The sequence below is a fragment of the Canis aureus genome, chromosome 11, assembly GCF_053574225.1.
Source record: "Canis aureus isolate CA01 chromosome 11, VMU_Caureus_v.1.0, whole genome shotgun sequence".
In the NCBI taxonomy this organism is placed as follows: domain Eukaryota; kingdom Metazoa; phylum Chordata; class Mammalia; order Carnivora; family Canidae; genus Canis; species Canis aureus.
Genome location: NC_135621.1, coordinates 40147690 through 40170000, shown reverse-complemented (window position 1 = coordinate 40170000; position 22311 = coordinate 40147690). Strand labels below are relative to the sequence as shown.

The window sequence follows — 22311 nt, the reverse complement described above, 5'->3', positions numbered from 1 at the left end:
CACAGTGACACTTCTTGTCATTCCAAGTACTTCCTCCATCAGTCAGCTGGAGGGTGGCCAGGCGAACCACAGCACCGGACGTGTGCACCCCTCACACGGCCCGACGTCCCCTCTCTTCTCTGAGCGCCCCACATCCACCATCCAGCCCCAATCCCAAATTCTGCAGCCGGCCCCGGTGCCCCTACAGTGCCTCTCTCCTTCCACGCCTACCCCCTCCTCACCTGCCCACTGCTGCCCACTGGTACCAGAAAGAAAACAGCAGTTTTCTTACAGGAAATACAGTTAAATAAAACTGAAGCAGAAACACAACTGCTGGACGTGTGGTCACCTGTAGAACACGGACTGATAAGCCTACCTCAAACACGGTGTGCCAAAACCTTTAAAAAAAAAACGAAAATACTGGCTGGATTTCTTACTTCGTTTTTCTTCAACGTGTAGTAAGTATCAGATTTCATATGTGACCAAGTTATAACTGTTGGGAGAACTCCCTCATAATCCTCGCTTCTTCCTTTGAGAAGTCAGGTGCACAAAGTCAGAAGTAAGACCAGGGTTAAGCTCCTTCAGGCTCCTCAGTCTGCACTTCACACTGCTTGCCTTCTCGCAGTCACAGATGACAGAGTTAGGAGGCTGCATGAGGGGACTGTGTGAGGTGACTTTCTGAGGTGAGTACGTGAGGTGACTCAGAAGTGACTGTGTGAGGGGACTGCGTGAGGGGACTGTGTGAGGTGACTAAGGGGACTGCATGAGCAGACTATGTGAGGGGATTGTATGAGGTGACTGTGTGAGGGACTGTGTGAGGTGACTGAGGGGACTGTGTGAGGTGACACTGAGGCAACTGTGTGAGGGGACTGTGTGAGGTGATGCTGAGGTGACTGCGTGAAGGGACTGTGTGAAGTGACTGAGGTATGACTCTGAGGTGACTGCATGAGGGGACTGTGTGAAGTGACTGAGGGACTGTGTGAGGTGACTCTGAGGGGACTGCATGAGGGGACTGTGTGAAGTGACTGAGGGAACTGTGAGAGGATACTGAGGCGACTGTGTGAGGAGACTGAGGTGACACTGAAGTGACTGCGTAAGGGGACTGTGAGGTGACTGAGGGGACTGCATGAGGGGACTGTGTGAAGTGACTGAGGGGACTGTATGAGGTGACTCTGAGGGAACTGCGTGAGGAGACTATGTGAGGGGACTTAATGTGACTGCATGAGGGACTGTGTGAAGTGACTGAAGGGACTGTATGAGGTGACTCTGAGGGAACTGTATGAGGTGATGCTGACATGACTGCATGAGGGGACTGTGTGAGGTGTCACTGAGGTGACTGTGTGGGACACTGAGGCGACTATGTGAGTGGAATGTGTGACAGGACTTTGACGGGACTATGTGAGGTGACTGAGGGGACTGCGTGAAGTGACGCTGAGGTGACTGTGTGAGGGGACACTGAGGTGATTGTGTGATGTGACTCTGAAGGGACTGCGTGAGCAGACGTATGAAGTGACACTGAGATAACACCAAGGGGACTTTGTGAGGTAACTCTGACATGGTGCTCGTTGGGCCACTCCTTCAGCATGCCACTCAGCCCTTCCCTCCTGCGCTTTCCTAGCATTAGGCAAAGTGGGCAAGGGAGAGATATCAGCTTCTTTAAAGGCCTAAAGTAGGTCAAAACCCTATGCAGCAGCATCCTGGCTCATCCATATATTTATTCGGCAACTTTTTATTGGGCACCTATTCTGTGCCACACGCTGGGAACACAGAAGCAAACAACGTAGAAAGACAAGGTCCTGCCCACGTGAAGCCTGCATTCTGCATTTCTGAGTGTGAGAGAGAGAAGCAAGGGAGGTGAATGAAGCAGGAACTGAATAATGGATTTTTTCTTACCCCCCCCACCAATTAATCCTTTAATAACTATTTTACACCATTCTAGACTCTAACCCTCCTATTTGTTAAGGTAGCCAGTAAGAAGCAATTTTACTAAGAATTTAAATTCTTATCACTACTTTCTATCTATTTACATAACATTTAAAGATACTGAAATGCAATTAAACAAATGGCAAACTGTTAAGAAATGGGGGGTGTGGTAAAGAGGAGAAAAAACATAAAACCCATTTAGTCAGGCTTCTAGAATGGCATTACCCCCATTTCTTTCCTCACATACATATAATCCTTACCTTTCAAAATGTTTTATTCCTATTTCCTGGGGGTCACTTTACCCCCAAGTGACAAGCACATCAAGACAACATGGTCCAGTTACATCCTTATCTTGTTCACGTCAAGATGGTTATTTGATCATTCTTATCACACAAATCAGTCAGGAAAAATAAAACCAGACAGAGCTCCATCAATTTCTACCACAGTCATGTCTCTACTTGACTTTCTAGCTAACACAACAACCCCGGGTTCATCTGTCGCCTGACTTGCTCACCAACCTGGAGACCAAAACCATTTTAGGATGAGTAACTAGTAAAGCAGTCCTAAGTAGAAAACACTTAACCTCTGTATTTATCTTAAAGGTAACTCTCACAGTTTGACAAGAATGAGTCACTGGTACATTCCTTAAGATTATATTCACACTTGTGCTTTACTTTCCAATTTAAAAAGCACAAAGAACATCAACAAAGTATCAAAAGGAATCATAAAACTCTCCTGTATCAAGAGATCGCGTATATAAACCATTGTTTTAGGGAAGTTATCTAACTAATTCACTTTTCACAAATATGCCTCTCTAAAAAAATATCAGTGGTGGGTAATTGTTTTTGTGGGGGGGGCAATATAAAACCTGATGGGGCAGCCCGGGGGCTCAGTGGTCTAGCGCCACCTTCAGCCCAGGGCGTGATCCTGGAAACCCGGTATCAAGCCCAACATCAGGCTCCCTGCATGCAGCCTGCTTCTCCCTCTGCCTGTGTCTCTGCCTCTCTCTCTTTCTCTCTCTGTGTCTCTCATGAATAAATAAAATCTTTAAAAAAAAAAAAAACCTGATGAGTTATTCTTACCATAAACATATATATATATATATATATATTTTTAAGTTTCCATTAAAATCTTTCAAATTATTCCTGTCTTACCAAAGGCAGAATTTCTGGCTCCCACCCAATGAAACGTTACAAGCAGTATTAATTTCAGCCCAGATCACAGTGAGAAAAATGTAAAGTACAAATGACAAATTTATGCCACTTAACTTGATCTGTTAAAAAATAACTTTTAGTCCAGTGAGAGTTGACATTAACAGTTTGCCTCACTGCAAATAAGCCATCAGTAGAGGATAAGAAGAAAATGAATGAACACATTTTGTTTGATGGCTCTTCTCCACCCTTATTTCTCTTTGACTAAATTATTTACTGAAAACACCAAAATCAAAGAAAAATCTGCTCTCCATTTCTTCCTTTTTAATCTGGGCTTGACAAAAGGCTCACACAATGCCGATGCACAACATCCAAACTCGTCCCAAGAAAAGACAAAAAACAAAAGAAAAACATTCATGTAAACTTGAACATTCATGTAAACTTGAACGAACGTTTTGACTTTTCTTTTTCAAGCTTCTAAAGACTCAACTGTCACTCTGGATACCCAGCTTTCCAGATTAACTCAAGGGAAAAGTTCCAGCGCCCAGAGCTCAACTGTTTGAGAGAGAGAGAGAGAGAATGTGGGTGCGGCAGAGCTACACAGGGCAGGTAGAGGGCCGGCGGGAACGCCAGAGCAAAAGGTGAGGAGCAACTTGCCTTGGGATCTGATTCAAGTAAGTTCCCACCCTATTATACAATTCTTCCCTCCCAGCCACTTTACTTGGACTCCATTTTGGAAGCTTCCTGATGCCTGGTGACAAACAAATAACTGACCCTAATTTCTCAGAGTTTTACATACAATACTAGGTTTCAGGCCCTCCAGCTTTATTTTCTTGTTCTGGAATTCTCTCAGCCCAATCAGTATATGCCAGAAACCACCTCACCACCCTGCATAACTTGAAAGAAGGTAAGGCTTCGCCTCAACCTGTATGCCACGAATTTGCAGGAATGGAGAAATTCACAGGGTTTGGAAAAGGAAGGTTTCCACACACCTGTATCTTCTCTTCCTTTAATGTTTGGCCTATTTGAGTGTCATATTCAAAGAGGAGTTAAAAAAAATGTATGTGGACATTTGTTGAGATCATTATTGTTTGTAGAAATCAAACTGACAGAAGATAACAGAGGAAGGACTTTTAATGTAGGATCTGTGTGGCTGGGCTTCAGGAAGACTCCTGAAAAAAGTAACTTTATTAAAATTAAGAAATAAGTTTTTTTCTAGGAAGAATTCATAGCTTTCATCAGAAATAGTTCATAACAACAAAAGGAAAAAAAAAAGGTTGTAAAACACTATATCCAAATTTGACAGTATATATCTACCTTCTTATAAAAAAGTTCCTGTGTTGGAAGTGCCTGATATCTTTCATACTATAGAATTAATTTTAAAAATGAATTAATTACACAGTTGGAATAAATTTATATTAGATACTGACCTTCTAAAGTCGTAAGATAGAAGCATTTTTCAAAAAAAACCAAAAAACCAAAAGTGCACATACCTTTTTTCCAAATCTCTGATTTTCTCTCTTAGTGGTTCAACGATCTAAAACAAAAATAACCTAAATCAGTTCTGCAGCCAAGACAGTCCTCCACCACTTCCACCCTCTGAGGTTCTACACAGGCATGACATTATGCAAAACAGATTTTCATTTCTTCTACTATCCACTTCCAGTCTGATATTCAGTTATACCAGGCGAATCAAATCACAAGTCAAGAATTGAGATGCTAAACTGCATGCTGGAGCTCTTTCTCCAAGGATACTTAAGTCTCTGGGAAAATTAACCTCTTAATTTCCTTACTACACGCAAAGTGGTTGAGGCTCACAGAAGTAGGCAGACCAACACCACCCTCTTCTTTTCAGGAATGAAAGAATCCCCGAAATGCTGCCACAGAGCTTAGCCTCTTGTTTCTGCACATCATCTCCACTTCCTGTCACCTGCTCAGCACATGGACTGAGGGCAGGCTGACCCCTTTCCTGTGTTAACACCAGGAGCAACAATGGAAGGACAAGAGCAATCCAAGGCCTTCCCCATCAACTACAACATTTGGCTTCAGATCAAAATGACTGACTCCCCATCTCCTCCCATGGCCCACTGTGACTAGTATACCTGTATCTACAATTATTTGACTAAAAACATAAGCAATTCTTTTGAAGTAGAAGGTATATAATCAACCAGAGGAGCGAGCTCTCAGTTAGCAGGTGAGCGGCTCCCCACCTGTGCATGTGGACGAGTCCCAGTGTCTGAGTTGAGCAGATTTGCCTTCCAGCATCTGCTGGGGCGAGTGGATGCTGGCACTTGCCTCCATCCCTAGAGTAAAGGTCCTCACTTCCCCTTCTCTAAGAAATTCTGGGAAGGTCACTTGAAAAGTCAGACAAACTTTTATATCCATTCTGCCTCAGAGGTAGAATTTAGTACATCACACCTTGATAGAATGGACAACTACTGACACAGAGGTGCATCCACAGGGGAACAGATAGAAAACGGAGTCCTTTCTGAAGGGCGGTTTTCAAAATCAGGGGTTAGCATCAGCCTGCCACAATAAAGATATCCCCACAAACAAAGGAACCGAAATTCACAAACCTTAACAAAAAAATAGGAGCAAAATATGGGAAAGGAACTAACCTCCTCAATCTTGCTCTCGATCTTGAGTTCACCATTTTCCTGGATAGACCTGTTGAGTAGAAAGCTGCGAAACTGAGATCCATTGAGAGGCTTGATGACCTCAAGATTTATTTCTGAACAAATGACAGCACAAACCAAAGGCTGCAGACCATCTCTGCTCCCCTTCCCAAACATCAGTCCCAGGTTCTAATTTCCTCCAGAAAGGGGTGCACCAGAGAAATGGAAGATAATGGAGGAGGGGAAATCTCAAGTTCACCTCACAGGCTCACTTCTACCTTGTAAGAGTTATTTCTATTCCACTAAAATAATCTCATTTTCATGTTACACTCAACATGGGATTTTAAATTAGAGGCAGGAAGTGTGTCTATAGGAGTCCAAGTTTCTCTGCTGGGCTTTCCTGGGAATTTGATGCAAAATGGAGCTTTTCCAGGTGAAAAAACAGAGTTCCTTTAAATGGGATCTGAGCACCCCTCCTAGCCACACACAGAAGTCTTTGTCAGGAGACACGCCCTGGTGGTAGGAGTCCGATCAACACCGCCCCACTGGCCTTGCAAAACCTACTCAATATGAAAAGCCTGGTGAGAGCACAGGAACCCTTTACCCTAGTAGCCTAGTGCAGGGACACTCAACTTCCAAGCTCACAGCAAGCACCACAATTGTGATGGCTGCTCTTTTATTTTCACTACCAAGAAATAAAAAGTGTAACGAATTTGTCTTTAAATGCAAAACTGTTCTAACAGCGCCAAATTTGTTATTATAATGAATGCTTATTAAGGTTTTTTTTTCTAGAATATCAACACAGGATGTTACTCTTCTGGGTGTCCCTGTTACATTTATCACAAAGCACAAATAATGCACATGCAGGCCAGAAGGCTCCTTGTTCTGAATTTGAGATAAACAGGTGGCCTCAGGACTCAGTGGTCTGCTCCCAGGCCAGGGGCCAGCCACGGTTTCCTTAAGACAGCCCCCTTCTCAAAAGGTTTTGGACAGGCATGCCCCCACCATGTGCTTGTTCAAGCCACCCAGAAACACAAACACATTTTAGCCAGTTAAAAGCTAGGGTCAACCCCTTCCTGTGTACAAAAGGAGGGAAGGGGCCCTGCAGTGGGCAATGCAGAAGAATCAGCCAGTAAAGATGGGCTTTACCTGAATAAATAGTAAAATCACCTGTATTCCTTGAGAAAATCCATAAGAAAAAACACAAGCTTAGATGTGTGAATGGCGAGGAGAAAAAAAAACCAAACCCTCAGTTTCATTTTTAAAACCCTCCAGTTAACCCATACCATCTACAGTATATATGTAATAACTGAAATATGTCTATAAACCCAAACCACAACATTCAAGTTATTAAAAACAGTTACCTCATATTAACGAAGTTGCCCCAAACGGCTGGAAGGGAAAGAAGAGAAAAAGAGGTCAATATTTAACTTCAAGACATTCAAGGATTCCAAATAATACAATTTTAATATTCAACCAATATTTTCAAGTACTCTACAAAATCTAAATTACAGCTCATGAAGACAACAGAATGCATACTTGTGAAGTATTAAGTCCTACTAAAAAATAGAAAAGAGGATCCTATACATCTCTTTAATTTTGGAATACCTCTTTTGGAGGTCTGCAGTTCAGCTGTGCTTGTGTTTCAATAAACAGTATGTCCCCAACCTTTGAGGAAGAGCCAGTCACAAGCATCAAAGAACTGCATGCCTGAAAGAGATCCTAGGGCTCAGTCCAGTCTTTTCCTTTAAATGTCTATGAAACCAAAACCCAGAGAGGTTAGACAACGGCCTGACTCTGTGGCTTAACTTCACCTGGACGCCCAAATGCTTTCTCAGCACTTCCCACATCTCTCTTATAATCCAGTTTCTTGTCTGCTGGCCTGCTTCTTTGATTATAGACACCGGAGGGGGGGTTATCATGTGTACACAGCTGGTGCTCAATAAATGTGCATAACCAGCCCAGCTGCAACAGTGAAGTTTTGCCATGGATGACTGTAAAAACATAATACCAGGCCATGTGCCGCCACATGAAGTTACCAGACAGAGAAAGAAACCCTTCCCATGAATGAATGTCTCTCTTATTTGTACTCATTCCTATTAGGCCCTTCTGTAGTCATTCCCCAAATACTCAATACCTCCTAAGGGCCAGATGCTCTTAAGAACTAGAAAAAGATGACAGAGCAAATGCAAAACCCTCCTCCCCACCCCCAACCTGGAGACAGTGATTCTGTGAGCCTGGGAAGGCCTTCAGGTTAGGATCTTTTCCCAGGCATCTTCTTATTGTCAGCATCAGGTACTTAGTAGGGGTTTAACAAATGTTTACTGACTAGGACTCAGTTTCCAAAACCACATATCGCTGATTCCATACAAGCACGTTCCTCTCCAAATGGAGTAGTAAGCAACTGATACACAATATAGTAATAAAATAACTGAAAAGTGGCAAATAAGCAAGAAATGGGAGAAATTAAAATAAGTCCACACTATGTTCTTTATTCACGAAAAAATTTTTTAAACGTTTATACCTTTATACCATGTGAGCTTACTTTTGAGTATTATCCTCAGGATAATCCACACACATACACATACACACACACACATATACACATACATGCATACAGGAAAGCTGTCTTTACAAATCACGGCTTTACTTACAATAAAAAAAAGGGGGGACGAATAAGCCAAAATATCCTACAAGTGGGGAATATATATATAAATTATGATAGTCATTCAATTAAATCATAAAGCCATTAAATACCACGATGACTATTATCAAGCAGACAAGAACTAATAAGCGTTGGCAAGGACGTAGAGAAAAGGGAAGCCTCGTGCACTGCTGGCAGGAACTTAGGCTGGGGCAGCCACTATGTAAAACAGTCAGAAGTTCCTCAAAAATTAAAGACAGAAATGCCACAGGATCCAGCAATTCCATTTCTGATGCTTATCTGAAGGAAACAAAACCCTGATTTGAAAAGGTATCTGCTTCCCATGTTCAGTGCAGCATGACTGTCAACAGCCAAGACACAGACAACCCAAGTGTCTGTCAAGAGATGAATTGGAGAAAAAAAAAAAGAGAGAGAGATGAATGGAATATTATTCCGCTATGAAAAGAAGGAAATCCTGCGACTTGGGTAACATGGATGGACCTCAAGGACATTATGCTATGTGAAATAAGTCGATAGAGAAAGATAAACACTCTATGATCTATCTCCCTTATCTGTGGAATGTTAAAACAGAAAAAAACAAAAAAAAAAACCAAGTTTAGAAATACAGAGAACTGATTAGAGGTTGCCAGAGGTGAGTGGGTGAAGGTGGTTAAAATAAATAAGTCCTGGAGATATAATGTACAGCATGGTAACTACAGCTAACAACAGTGTATTTGCTTATTTGAAAGTTGCTAAGAGCAAATCGTCAAAGTTCTCATCACACGCATACATAATGTCTAACTGTGTGGCGAGGGATGGTAATTAGACTTATGTAACATATACCATGTATTTATACAGCAGTATATAGGGAGATATTAACTATTAACTTATATAAGCTAAAATGTAGCATTATATATTATTAACATAATACTATTTATAACACATGTCAATTATATCTTGCTAATATTGTATATAATGTTACATGTCAATTATATTTTGTTAAAAAATACGGTTATGAAAATATGCTGTAACATGGTAATGCAGTTATGACAATTCCAGATGAGAAAATATATATGTAGTAGGACTTCTGCTACTAAGAACCACACAGAATCGGAAGACTGTCCGAAGATGCCACAATACTGTTTAAATGGCGACATAATTGTTTATTTTTCCTTCTTTGTTCTTATCTTGCTTTTTAAAAAGGAGGGAAAGATTTTTAAACCCTTGTTGAACTCCATGCCCCCAAGACAACCTGGGGACACGTGGGTTGGTGCTCAGCTCAGACAGCTGGCACTGTGGGCAAACCAGCAGGTGCCAAGCCCCACAGGCCCCACTTCACTGTGTACCTCAAATAAACAGAGCGTCTGTTCTTGGCTTCAGGGTTCTGTTAAAACACACCAGGAAGTTCTCCCTCTCTGGCTATGGAAGCTCAGGAGGGTAGCTATCCATTCCTGAAGGTGCCTTCAGGGTACGTAATGCCTTCTGACAACCTTTTCAAATCATTCCATTGTATTTAGTTCCTTTTTAGTCTTTTCTTAAGTCAGTTTAAAATGCCAGTCTCGGGCAGCCCCAGTGGCGCAGCGGTTTAGTGCCGCCTGCAGCCCGGGTGTGATCCTGGAGACCCGGGATCGAGTCCCACATCGGGCTCCCTGCATGGAGCCTGCCTCTCCCTCTGCCTGTGTCTCTGCCTCTCTCTCTGTGTGTCTCTCTCATGAATAAAAAAATTCTTAAAATAAATAAATAAAATGAATGAATGAATGAATGAATGAATGAATGAAATGCCTGTCTCAGAGATGTTTCTCAATCCTTCTATCACCCCTTAGACCATCTGAGGGCATGTAAGGCTGCCCCCCTTCTCTGGATGTCTTCTGCCTCCTTGAAGTATAAACACCAGGGCTCTGCGTGCTCTCCCCTTTCCAACTGGTCCTCTGGGCAAGCGTCACTCCCCTGGGAAGCAGGGGAGGCCCTGGGATCTGCCCCAGGGAATGAGGCCTAGGGCCACATCATTGCCACCTTTTATAAACAGGTAATAATGGCCATACACGGTTAAAGCCCGAAACTATTCTTGTGGGTCAGACTTCTTTGATTGGCTCCCTGCACTTGCAAACTCATCTTGCTCTTCCAGTTCACCACCACACCCCATAGCTTCATGAACCCCATCTCCCCTCCTCATCAAACAGACCTCTATGTAGGCTCCCCATCCAGTACCACCAACCCTCCACCCCCTTGCAGCCTCCACCGTTCCTGAAGCAGCTCCATCTCCAGTGCTCTCCTTGGCCAGAAGTGTAGATACCTCACCTAAGCATTACATTCCTGGGAAAGCCTTCCCCACCACCCTGCCTGCCCCAGGGGAACCTTAGGAGCCCTGTGTTGTCACAGCACTCACTACAACACTTCTTCATTGGCAGTTTACAGGGGAGTCTCCCTGCAAGATGAGGGGTTTCTGATTCACATCTGCAGCTCCCAACACATGTAGGCCAGCCACCCAAAAATTAGTTGAAAGAAGGAGGTCGAAGAACGTGTTCACTTTATTACTTTTATCCTGTGCGTATCCTGTACTTTTTCTCTTCAGAAGTGTTATGACCAATTAATCTTGAAGATGTTTTTAGGTCAAGAGTTTCTGGCCTCCTTCTAAACTCTCAAAGGCTCGGTCTGCTTTGCTTTGGAGAACAAAAAGGACTGGTACCCAGCACAGACCAAACAGCAGGCAGGAGAACTTCCTGAATTACTGCAGACTCATTCCAAGGGGGAAAACACAAGCAATTCCCAACGATTATGGAGCCCTGCTCCCAGTGTTCTGTGTTGACTGGCCTGCAACCTTGTAGAGCACAGAGTTTACAAGTTCAACATTATTAAAAATTAACACTGCTTTTAGAATTTTGCAACTGCTTAAGTGAATCTGACTCACCTTACAGTGTTACAAGGGGGGTCGTTGGGAATTACTAAGAGCTGTGCTCTACAGACACCTGTACTAAATGGAACTAAATGAAGTCAATTATGTGCTATACAAGGACTCGGTATTAAGAGAAGTACTTAAAAAAAAAGATAATCATTCACCATCACTGACAAAGGACTTAAAACCAAATTCCCTTACACAGCGTTCAAGATATCTTAATTTATTCTGATTTTTATTTTAAAAATATTGACACGCAAAATGAGGCACACTGCTTTCACAATTCTCTGTCTGTATCTAGACTTCATGCTATGCCAGGAAACTCTGTTCCAGGAAAATCTATCACACAGAAATTTTCATTTAGGACAAAAAAATTGAGTGATTTTTTTAAGGGTATGATTAAAAATGAGTGTCCTTCTCCAACAAAGAACATATTAAAATGCTCATTCAACACCTTTGTAGTTTCTATTAGTCTAATGTGATTACTTAAATATTAATCAGACAGCACTAGAGACAAATCCTTGTAGAACATAATTTCTCAACCTGGAACCTGTGGGTCTCCATCAGATTCCTGATGACTTTCAGGAAGTCTAGGGGGGAAAATCTTGAAAGTCCATACAAAACCACACATACAAAGCTTTCAAAAATCCTCCATAAAAGCTTGACATTTCAGGGGACCATTGGTTTTCTAATGTTTTCAAATGGGGACAGATTATGTGTCCTTGAATACCAGGCTGCACAGAAGATGCAGATTCGTCCCCAGAAAGCCCTTTACCTAAATTACCTAAAATTACCCTATTTTAATTATTATTATGATACTGAATCAAACAAAACTACCATTTCTGTTTCACACCTGTATATTCTAAAAGGCTGCACTGTGTTTTAGCATGTTTTTGTTGGGCATTCTGACCACCATTTTTACCTAGAAAGTACATGTACTTTTTTTATCCTAAGTCATAGGAAGAAGTGTGAGTTAGGGAAAGCACTTCCCAGCCCGACGGGCACACAATTCTATCACACACAGTATACTCGGTGTGCCTGTAGGCAAGCACTGACAACCAGGCATCCTACAAACCAGGAGGCCAAGAGCTCACCAACTCAGCTTGCTGATATTAGAAAGTGTGACTGCATGGAGATCCCATGCAGGATTTGCCTTCTGTCTTCGATGTTTGCCAAAATCCTTTCGTTGCTCATCCACTAACATGATGGCCAGGGAGGACCCCAAGAGAGGTGGGCCAGAGAAGGTGGCGAGGCTCAGATGACAAGAAGCAGTAGGGGTCCACCTGGAGCCCCAAGGGGAAACAGCTTGAGCCCGCTCAGGCAGGAACAGGTGGAGTGCCCGCCACTCCTGAGACAATGGGAAACTGACCCACATCATGAACAGTCCTTCCAAGACCGGGCAGTAGGAGAAACAGCAAGCCCATGAAGTCTAGTAGGAGAGGACAGTCACCAACATAAATGCAGGTCTCTTTTTAAAAACACAAACTTTTATATTTTGAGCCCCTGCTAGGAGCCAAACACTTTAGGAGGTCTTGCAACAAAAGCTCCTAACTCCATGGTGCCCATTAGACTGAAGTTTCTCCAGGACCTAACAATGACTAGGAATTGGCAGGGGGGCTGTGGGAGAGTACACTGGGTCTGCCTTCTCCAGTTCCAAAGGGATAAAATCTGGGCATCTCAGAGGCTGGGAGGCCCTACAAGGTCTACACTTCAGACCTCCCGAATCAGGATCTCTGCAGAGGAGCCTGGGCATGGCATTTTTCAAGTGACCCAGGTGACTGTGCCCCCTGGGGAAGGGGGAGAGTCTGCATCCTAAGGGATCTGGTGGCAGGCCACAGCCACATCTCACCTGTTGCCCACCTGCCGGGTCACACGGTCCAGGCTCAAGGCACTCCGGTCCCTGGTGATTTTTCCAACTTGCCTCAGACTCTTCATGCTTACTCTTTACCCAAATACCGCTTTATCTGCCTCCCTCCAATTCATTCAGGTATCAGCTCAATGAGGTCTTCCTGACCAATCTATCCCTAATAATGCTCCCACACACACACCCTCTTTCCTCCCTACCCACACTCAACCTGCTTTCTTTTGCTTCACACCACTTACCACCACATACTATATCCACATATCTATCTATCTATCTCTGCTTGTATGTTTCCAGCCAAGAAAATGGAAGCCCCAACACAGCAAAGACTATTTTGTTCATGGCTGTTCTCTATGACGTTGAGATACTTCCACACAATATTCAGTGGTCACTCAGTATTTGCTGAAAGAATCAATGCATGAATAAAACGCTCTCTCAAATGACTGTGAATCACGGCTCTAAGGCAGGAGTCAGCAAACTTTTTCTGTAATGGGCAAAGAGTAAATACTTTAGGCTTTGTTGGCCATAAGATCTCTAGAGCCACTACTCAACATTGCCACTGAAGTGGGAACAGAGTCATAGATAATTCTAAAAGTGTGACCGCACTCCCATGCCACTTCATTCAAAGATATAGAAATTTGAATTTCATGTGTTATGAAGCAGCATTTCTTTCTTGACTTTCTTTCAACCATGTAAAAATTGTTAAAACTTTCTTAGCTCAAGGGTGGGCTGGATTTGGCTCATGGGCCACAGTTGCTTATCAATTCCTTCTCTAAGGGATACCAGAATGACTAGGTGCCATCCTAGTGCAGGAAGTCTTGTCCTTACAGGCAGAACTGCCAAAAGCCACCTATATGTAATACATATCAGAGAAGTAAAGGCTGCATTTGACCAGGCCTGGGGAGCAGAGAGGAGGCAGCAGGTCACGGACCTGGGGAGAGGGGGGTGCAGGCTTCACATACGCAGGGGGTGTCTCCTGGCCTGTGATGATGTACTCAGAGGAGAAGGGTGGGGAGGCCAATGCTAGCAGAAATATCCCAGGGAGGGAAGGATGAAGGGATAGGCCCAGATGGACCAAGAAGGTTTCCTTAACAAGCCCCCCATGGGGATTCTGTTGCTGCACCCAATATGAGCACCAACAGTTCCTCTTCCTAGCATTCGTTCCAAGACAGCAGGGCTCCTGGGGAGTGGACAACCAACAATCATCAGTCAGAGTGTGGCTCAGGGCAGCTGTGTTCTGGCCTAACAGGAAGCAGGGGTGTGAGGGACAGATGGGTCAAGAATGCAGAGGACAGAAGAGCATGGGCAGTGTACCAGGATGGGGTGGAGAATGGGTGTTCTTAGGAGATGAGAACACCAGAGGTGGAGGGAAGGCAGTGAGGGGAGGGGATAATGGTCTGAGATTAGCACACACTCCCTCAGAGGCAACCTGTCGTGATCCAGGCTGAAGATGTCTACTACGCAAGTAGAAGCAGAGCCTCGGAGCCAGGAAGGCCAGCACCAGCTAGAGGTGTGGGTAGGGCACCTACTTGAGGCAAACATGTCAGAGGTTCAATGGAACATGGCACTGACTGCTGCATCCAGCCAGGCCATGGGGAATCATGTGACAAGGACAAGGCATGTGAGCAGTAAGCACAACGATGCCAGTACCACTGCCGCTGGTTCCTGCATATTGGCCTTCTTAGCTCCACTCAGTTTCTAGTCACCAGGTTGTGCAATCACCTCCATTTCACAGCTGAAGACCAGATCCAAGAGTAGTCTTGTGGGATTTGCTCAAGGTCACACGACCAGTCACCCCCCCCCATACTCCACCAACACTACAAGTGCAAGGCCTCGTTCCAAAGCCCCAGAGTCACCCCCAACTCCAATGGGAAAAGGCATCTTGGTTTTGTTCCTAAACTTGGCCTCTAAGCCAATCCCCTAACCTCTAAGCCCCATGTGTGGCAGGTGCTCCACCTAAAACTGAGGAACACTGAGGTCATAAAACCCTTCTGGGGACAGCAAAGCCTCTATGCATGCTGCAGATGCTCCCTGTCTTGAAAGAGTGAACAGCAATTCCAATCCCCACTTGCTCAGGTCAAGAACACTTCAATTCAGAGAAGCATTCAGATCAGGAACCCCGTACAAAGACTGGGCACCTGGAGCTCATTTAAAAGGAGTATTACTGGCAGAGTAAGTTCCAGCAACGCTAAAGCACAGCAACACTGACGCACGCGTTCTGCTGTGACTCTGTTTACTGTTCTTCTCCAGGTTTTCTGAGCGTGTTAACTACAACAGAACGCCTCGTCTAAGCTATGACTCACTTTGTGCCAAGTCCTCACTGCAGAGATGTATGGTGTCATTGTGTTTTTCACACAGTGCCTCCCTGGTGGCACTATAAAACCTGTCCCCAAATTCTTTGACACGCCTCCTGCCAGGAAGTGGGATCAGTGTGGACTCATGTGACCATCTCCACTACAGGGGAGGCTGGCAGTGATGCCATGTGGCTTTGGAGCTGGTGACAGAGTGCTATTCCCTCGAGTTTGCTAGCATACTTGCTCTGAGGGGCCTGGGCCGCTGTGGACGAGGTCTGACCACTCCCTGGCTCTACAGGTCACAGCCAGGTACTGCGCAGGTGCTAACAGTCAGTCCTAGCAGAGCCCATCCTCAGGGGCCAGATGTGCCAGCAAAGAAACCCCCAGGAAGTAAATTTTCCAGCCTAACTGAAGTCCCAGACATCATGAAACAGATGTCTGAGATATTTCTGTTTCATTTCAAATTCCTGACCCAATGAACTCGTAAACAAAATAAAATGGTTGCTATTTCATACCCCTAAATTTTGAAGTAGTGGGTTAAGCAGCAAAAACATAAGCTGAATCAAAACAGATAAGTATGTCTGTGTCCCCAGCCCTTTAACCTAGAGAGGAGGCAGGCCTTAAGTCCTCCCCATCCGACGCACTCCCTACCAAGTGCATATGCACTCTTCCCTGTGCCCAAAGCACACCTCTGCACAGACCTTGGTAGAAAGCCTGGATGGAGACTGCAACCTGGAGAAACCCTTCCTCCCCCCACCCAGGCTGCCTGCCTTCACCTGAACTGACTAGTAAACGTGCCAAGGAAAGATGCACCCTTGCTTAGCGCAAATGAACCTCAACAATCTTCGTACCAGAACATGGCAAATATTTGCCTGCCCTCAGGTAAACTTTGAAGCAGCTAGACTAAAATGTTTTTCAAAGAAGGCAAAAATATACATTATTTTTTTAAAGATTTTATTTATTTGACGAGAGAGAGAGAGGGAGAGAGCATGAGCAGGAGTGGCAGAGGGAGAAAGTCCCAAGCCTGACTCTGGGCTCAATCCCACGAGACACTGAGATCACAACCTGAGTCGAAACCAAAGTGGGATGCTTATCTTCATGCACCACCCAGATGTCCCTACTTTTTTTTTTTTTAAATACACTACTGTTGTAATGAGAAAAGCTTTAAAAGAGTTGTTTCAGTGGAGCAGAAGGTCCAAATTAGGAGCTACTCTTGTTTTTAATTCTTCAAATAAGAAAGGGAGATGTGCTGAAGGAGGGAGATTCAGTCTCTGGTTCCCGCTGAAAGAATTAGGTGTTCAAGGTCAGGCAGCATCATATATCAAAGGGCAGCAGTCACCGAACAGGGATCTTTGCCTCCTGCCTAACCTGAAGGAGCCTAGCCCAAAACTATGCACCCTGCAGCCAGCCAGGCCCCTGACTGTCCTAGGCAGTTAGACATGATGAAAACTGTCCAAGGAAAAGGTCATGAAACCCTTCCAGGGTTGGGGTGGCTGAGCAGACACCAGTAACAAGCAAGCGTCACAAGCCAAACGGAGGGCACCTGCTTGAGATCTCCCTGTGACAGTAGTCCCACTCTGGGCTAAGCTGCAGAGGCAGGCAAGCTCCAGAAGCAGAAAGGACAGCAGCACTTTCTAGGCCCTGCCCTGTGTTCCCTGCCATCCCCGCTGGCAGGTCCCAAACTTCAGCTATAAAACACTTTAAGTGACTCACACATTCTCATAGGCTTATCTAATAAAATGTACTGCCATTCCCATGGGAAAAAAAATTTTGTCCCAAGATGTTCCTTTTTTTTTTTTTTTTTTTTTTACAAAGTGGTTAAAAAAGCAAGAAACTATGGGCTTTGCAGCAGACATATGGTCCTCCAAAGAATCTTTTTTTTTTTTTTAAGAATCTTTATTACATGTAAAACTGCTGATATTTAGAACAGAAATTTAATAGAATCAATTTTTTCCTTTTAAAAACTATATACATGCTTAAAAAACATGAAAGTGCCTTCACAGAAGAAATCTGAGAGACTTGGGGTAAGACGTCTTTATATCTTCTGCATTATTTTAATTTCTACAACTCACAAAAAGCAAGTCTGAAATACAGTTTTTTAGGTCTGAAGAGGACAGAGTTGCTTCTGTCCATTCCAGGCATGGCAGCTTCATGGCTTACAAAGCACACGGTGACCTATTAAAATCCCCCAAACTGCTAAGTGAGAAAAACCCAGAATCCAAAACCATTTACTCAATCATCGTGTCAAGGAACTCCACCACTCTGGTTTAAAAGCCTGGATAAGACAAACTCTCTTCCACAGGGACCCTCTGATCCACACACAGGACAAAAGGTTATTTAAAACAGAGCTCCACAAAGTGTGTCCCGGGAGTGGTGGCGGGAGCGTCACGGGGACCTTGTCAGGAATGCAGATCCTCTTGCCTGCCGAGGTCGCCTAAATCAGAAACTCCAGGTAGGCACGAGTCCTCAGGTTTTAATGAGGCCTCTGGGTGAGGCACAAATCCTCAGGTTTCTTTTTTTTTTATTTATTTATTTATTTATTTATTTATTTATTTATTTATTTATACAGAGAGAGAGAGAGAGAGAGGCAGAGACATAGGCAGAGGGAGAAGCAGGCTCCATGCACTGGGAGCCCGACGTGGGATTCATCTCCAGGATCACGCCCTGGGCCAAAGGCAGGCGCCAAACCGCTGTGCCAACCAGGGATCCCTATCCTCAGGTTTCAATGAGGCCCTTGGGTGACGCCGATTCACCTATAATCCGAGACTGTCTGCAGGAAACCGCCAACCTCTGTTGCTCTGCCATGTTCAAATCCTCCTAGGACACCCCGTGTTTTGTTAAGAGGACAAGAGTTCAACAACGTCCAAGTAAGCCACCTGCGGACACTCCCTCCACACTTCTAGATGTGCCCACCCTCCCTTCCCAGGCCAGCTCTGACGAGGCCCGACCCTTTGCTTCATGCCCTACTCCAACCCTGGGCTCTGGCCACTGCACCACCAGGACCAGAAGCCCTCCCCCTCTGCCCTCCCATTTCCTCCACCTTCATGTAGCACTCTCATTCACTCACTCACCTGGCAGGCACCAGGTGTCCTGCCTTGAAAGCTGCTGGCTTTGCCATGTTCCTGCTCAAGATTTCCAAGCTCACCAAACCATCCTGACTGCCGGCTACAGTGATCAAAACCCCTGAGCATGCACCCCAGTTCCCCATATATATGGATATACACACTGTAAAGGTTGAGGTAGAAAGTGTGTGTATATATTTATATTCCAGAATTTCTTCCACTGCCCCCATGTGAAGGGTTCCAAGGACACATCGTCCCCCACCCTAATGCCTAATGCCAGCCCTGCAAGATGCCCTCATCCCCAGCACCCTGGCCCCCACACCTCCATCAACTGTCCCAGCAGGTCAGTGCAGTTCTGAATACAACAAGCAATCTTCCCCAGCCTTCCTGCCTTCCTACCCCACTGACTGGGCGATTCTTTTTTTTTTTTTTTTTTTTTATGATAGTCACACACGGAGAGAGAGGCAGAGACACAGACAGAGGAAGAAGCAGGCTCCATGCACCAGGAGCCCGATGTGGGATTCGATCCCGGGTCTCCAGGATCGCGCCCTGGGCCAAAGGCAGGTGCCAAACCACTGCGCTACCCAGGGATCCCTGACTGGGCGATTCTTACATTGTATTTGTGCTTCCCAACTATGAAGTAATCAGCACCTTATCATAGATGTTCTCATCTCTGATAGAAAGCAAGATGCTGCTGAGATAAAGCTTGCTTAGGACCCGGTCCCCATGAGCTTGACTCGGCACACCTAAGGACAGAGACTCCGTGTCACTGTCACTCTGTACCACAAAGCCCTGGCATAATCACGGCATCTGACTTTCTCCCCAAAGGTTGTCCAGTGCTCCCCCCTGGCACCCCATGCTCGAGGCCTAGGAGGAGTCCCCTCTCCAAGCAGAAGCCAATCCCAGGGCTCCTCCTATGCTCCTGGGCAGGATGCCCAAGTACCCCTCTGCAGCCCCCTCCAGCCTCACCTCCCATGACTCACTGCCCTCTCTCATGCTCCCCTCCCCCATGTTCAAACACTGAACCCCCATGTCAGAGTGCACTGCACTTGCTGACTTCAAATCCTGCCCCGTTCTTCACCTTTTCACAGAGGCCTTCCCTACCCCTCCACCTCTCTGGGCCAGGTGGCTCTGTTCTATGGTCTTTCCAAGCCCTACAGGTGCCTTCTCATCCCTCTCTGACCCTTCACACCACTGCAGAGCCTTATACCTGCTTCTGTCTGCCCCTCCCCAACTAGGTCTCTGAGGTCAAGGTCAAGATCTTCTGTTCTTTCTATCCCATGTATTTACTCTGCAACATAAACACTATGCAGAATGAAAATTCCAACAGAAATTCCACACACTGACCTTGAAAACCCAAAATAGTCTTTCAGGTAAAGGTTTAAAATTCTAAACATTGAGTTATCCTTAATAGGTGTCACTTTTATTCAAAAAGGCTCTAAAGAACAAATTTGAAGGAAAAGAGCTCTCCCACTGAGGGATGCCTGGGTGGCTCAGTGGTTGAGCATCTGCCTTCTCAGGGTGTGATCCCAGGGTCTCAGGATTGAGTCCCACATCCTGCTCCCCACAGGGAGCCTGCTTCTTCCTCTGCCTGTGTCTCTGCCTCTGTGTCTCTCATGAATAAATAAATAAAATCTTAAAAAAAAAAAAAAAAAAAAAAGAAAGCCTCGGCCATGCAAAATCTTCCTTTAAGTGAGGACAACCCATGATATACATCTACCATTCTTCTCCATATATTAAGTACAAATGCAAATCACAGAAAAATCCGTGGTATAAAACCATTCACATTTTAAAAGTACCTAAATATGTTTCATGAATTCATAATGCAGAGGAAACCATACAGACTCATTCATATATACTAAAATGTCAACCAGTGACTGACAGGAAGGGACACAGGGTTAGCTGGAAGGAGGAAGAAGAGGGAAAGGCATCTTCCAAATGCTTCCATATTGTTAAACTGTTAAAACTGTGATGTAAAACTCAGTACCAAAACACATAAAAGATATGAATGCCCTCTGCACCTTAGTATGCAAACTGTAACTTACTCCTAACCACAAAGCTTGGTTTCCTCCAGGTTCTTCAATTTAAGGCAGTACTGAGAGGCAACCATCTACCAACAGAAAGCTACCAAGCTATTTACCCTATGTCATAACGTCTATGTGTGTCTGTTTCTTGCAGCTGGAATTAAGATGCATTCCGTCTCCAAATCTTCACCTGAGAAAATCACTTCTGCATTTTCACAACAGGACACCAATACATCTGTAAGCATGTTCCACTCAAACATATTCTCAAGTTCTACTGCACAGTACTACTATTTAATTAAACATTCAAAAGCTGCTTAATCTGTACTAGACAGTAGTATCAAGTTTAGAGAAACAGGTACAAAAAAGATAGAAAAATGCCAGACCACCCCAGAAGGCAAACATGAGATTCTTCAAATCATAAGAGACAGAAGTGACAAGAAGTGGACTCTCCTTCTCCCCTTCTCCTCTCCTGCAACTTCACAGATACCAACAGATGTATATAGGCGTATATAGGCATAGATGTATACCTAGCAAGAATAGAAGTTGCCACATTACTTTTTTTGGCTTTTTTTCACCCACTTAAAGAGACAGTAGGCCCAACCTAAGCAAGTGCGGCAGTAGAAAATGAAAACAGACGTCCCCCGAGGCTACCAAATAAAGGCATCTTCTTAGTTTTCTGACAAGAAGAAACATTCACTAAAGAAAAAGGAGAGCAACAAAGGGCGAATCCTGTCCAGCCCAGCCCAGCCCCACCTCAGGCTGCAGGGATTAAAGCATCGCCTGTACCACCTCTACCACCTGGGTTACAGCCCAGGAAGCTTACAGCACAATCAGGGACTTCACTTCCCTTGGATTCACTCTGAAATAGACTCCGTCCATGCTCTTCCCTTCTGACCAATCACTTCCCACTTCCTGGTGGAAACAGAAGTCAGGAGAAAGCACACATTTCCAGTCCCAGCACAGAGCAGGCCACTCAATAAACATCTGCTGCCTAGTGGATGATGAATCTGCTGAAAACTGACAGGGCAACAGCTCTGTACATGCGCTTCCTTTTTCAACTAAATTCCAATGGACACCACTGATGAAGTTCTGAGAGTAAATGCTGATAAATCTATTTTCAGAATGCTGAAGGCAAAGAACAGCAGAAAAAAGAATTTTTTTTAAAGTAGGTAGGAAGAAAAGGAAAATTCAGACTGCACAGCACAACTTCTAAATGAAGAAAGGGGGATCCCTGGGTGGCGCAGCGGTTTAGCGCCTGTCTTTGGCCCAGGGCGCGATCCTGGAGACCCGGGTTCGAATCCCACGTCGGGCTCCCGGTGCATGGAGCCTGCTTCTCCCTCTGCCTGTGTCTCTGCCTCTCTCTCTCTCTCTGTGACTATCATAAATAAATAAAAATTAAAAAAATAATAAATGAAGAAAGGAGCCATCGTATGACCAAATCCAGAATGTGAAGATATGACGTAACACACAAAGGTGTAGTAACCTTTTTTGGAAAGTAGAACACTATGATTAAGAGCAAGACAGAAAGAGAATATGTGTATATATAAGGATTCGTGCAAAGCACAAAGGAGAAATATTTTTAAAACTGAATACTGTTTTGGGGGTAACTTTGCAGCCTGATGTTAAAAGTTGCTTTGAAAAAAAAAAAAAGTTGCTTTGTTAATAACGTATTTGCTACTGGATCAGAATGCTACAGAGAAACCTGATAAACTTCACAAATATAAAACCTGTATAAAAGAAATTATAAAACTTTACTATAAAAAGAAAGCCCTCATTAAAAATGAAGAGACATCACTATTTCTGTATGGGAAGGCAGTTTAATATGCTAAAACTGTGAGAACTAGGATTTTATTTTTGTATTTCAT

The 22311-nt window shown here is 44.4% G+C and overlaps 1 protein-coding gene across 4 annotated transcripts in view; it reads right to left on the bottom strand.

Annotated features, from left to right (window-relative positions):
- UXS1 (UDP-glucuronate decarboxylase 1) overlaps nucleotides 1-22311 on the bottom strand; it is a 93770-nt gene that overhangs the window by 59300 nt on the left and 12159 nt on the right. The window contains exons 2-4 of one of the 4 annotated variants that reach the window (XM_077914883.1): nucleotides 7033-7060; nucleotides 5672-5735; nucleotides 4547-4590 (exon numbers count right to left, since the gene is read on the bottom strand). In XM_077914883.1, the coding sequence (XP_077771009.1) occupies nucleotides 4547-4590; nucleotides 5672-5735; nucleotides 7033-7060 (136 nt within the window). Of the gene's footprint in view, nucleotides 1-416; nucleotides 440-4546; nucleotides 4591-5671; nucleotides 5736-7032; nucleotides 7061-22311 lie in introns of those variants that run through there. The other 3 variants (XM_077914884.1, XM_077914886.1, XM_077914885.1) reach the window with 3 other exon arrangements.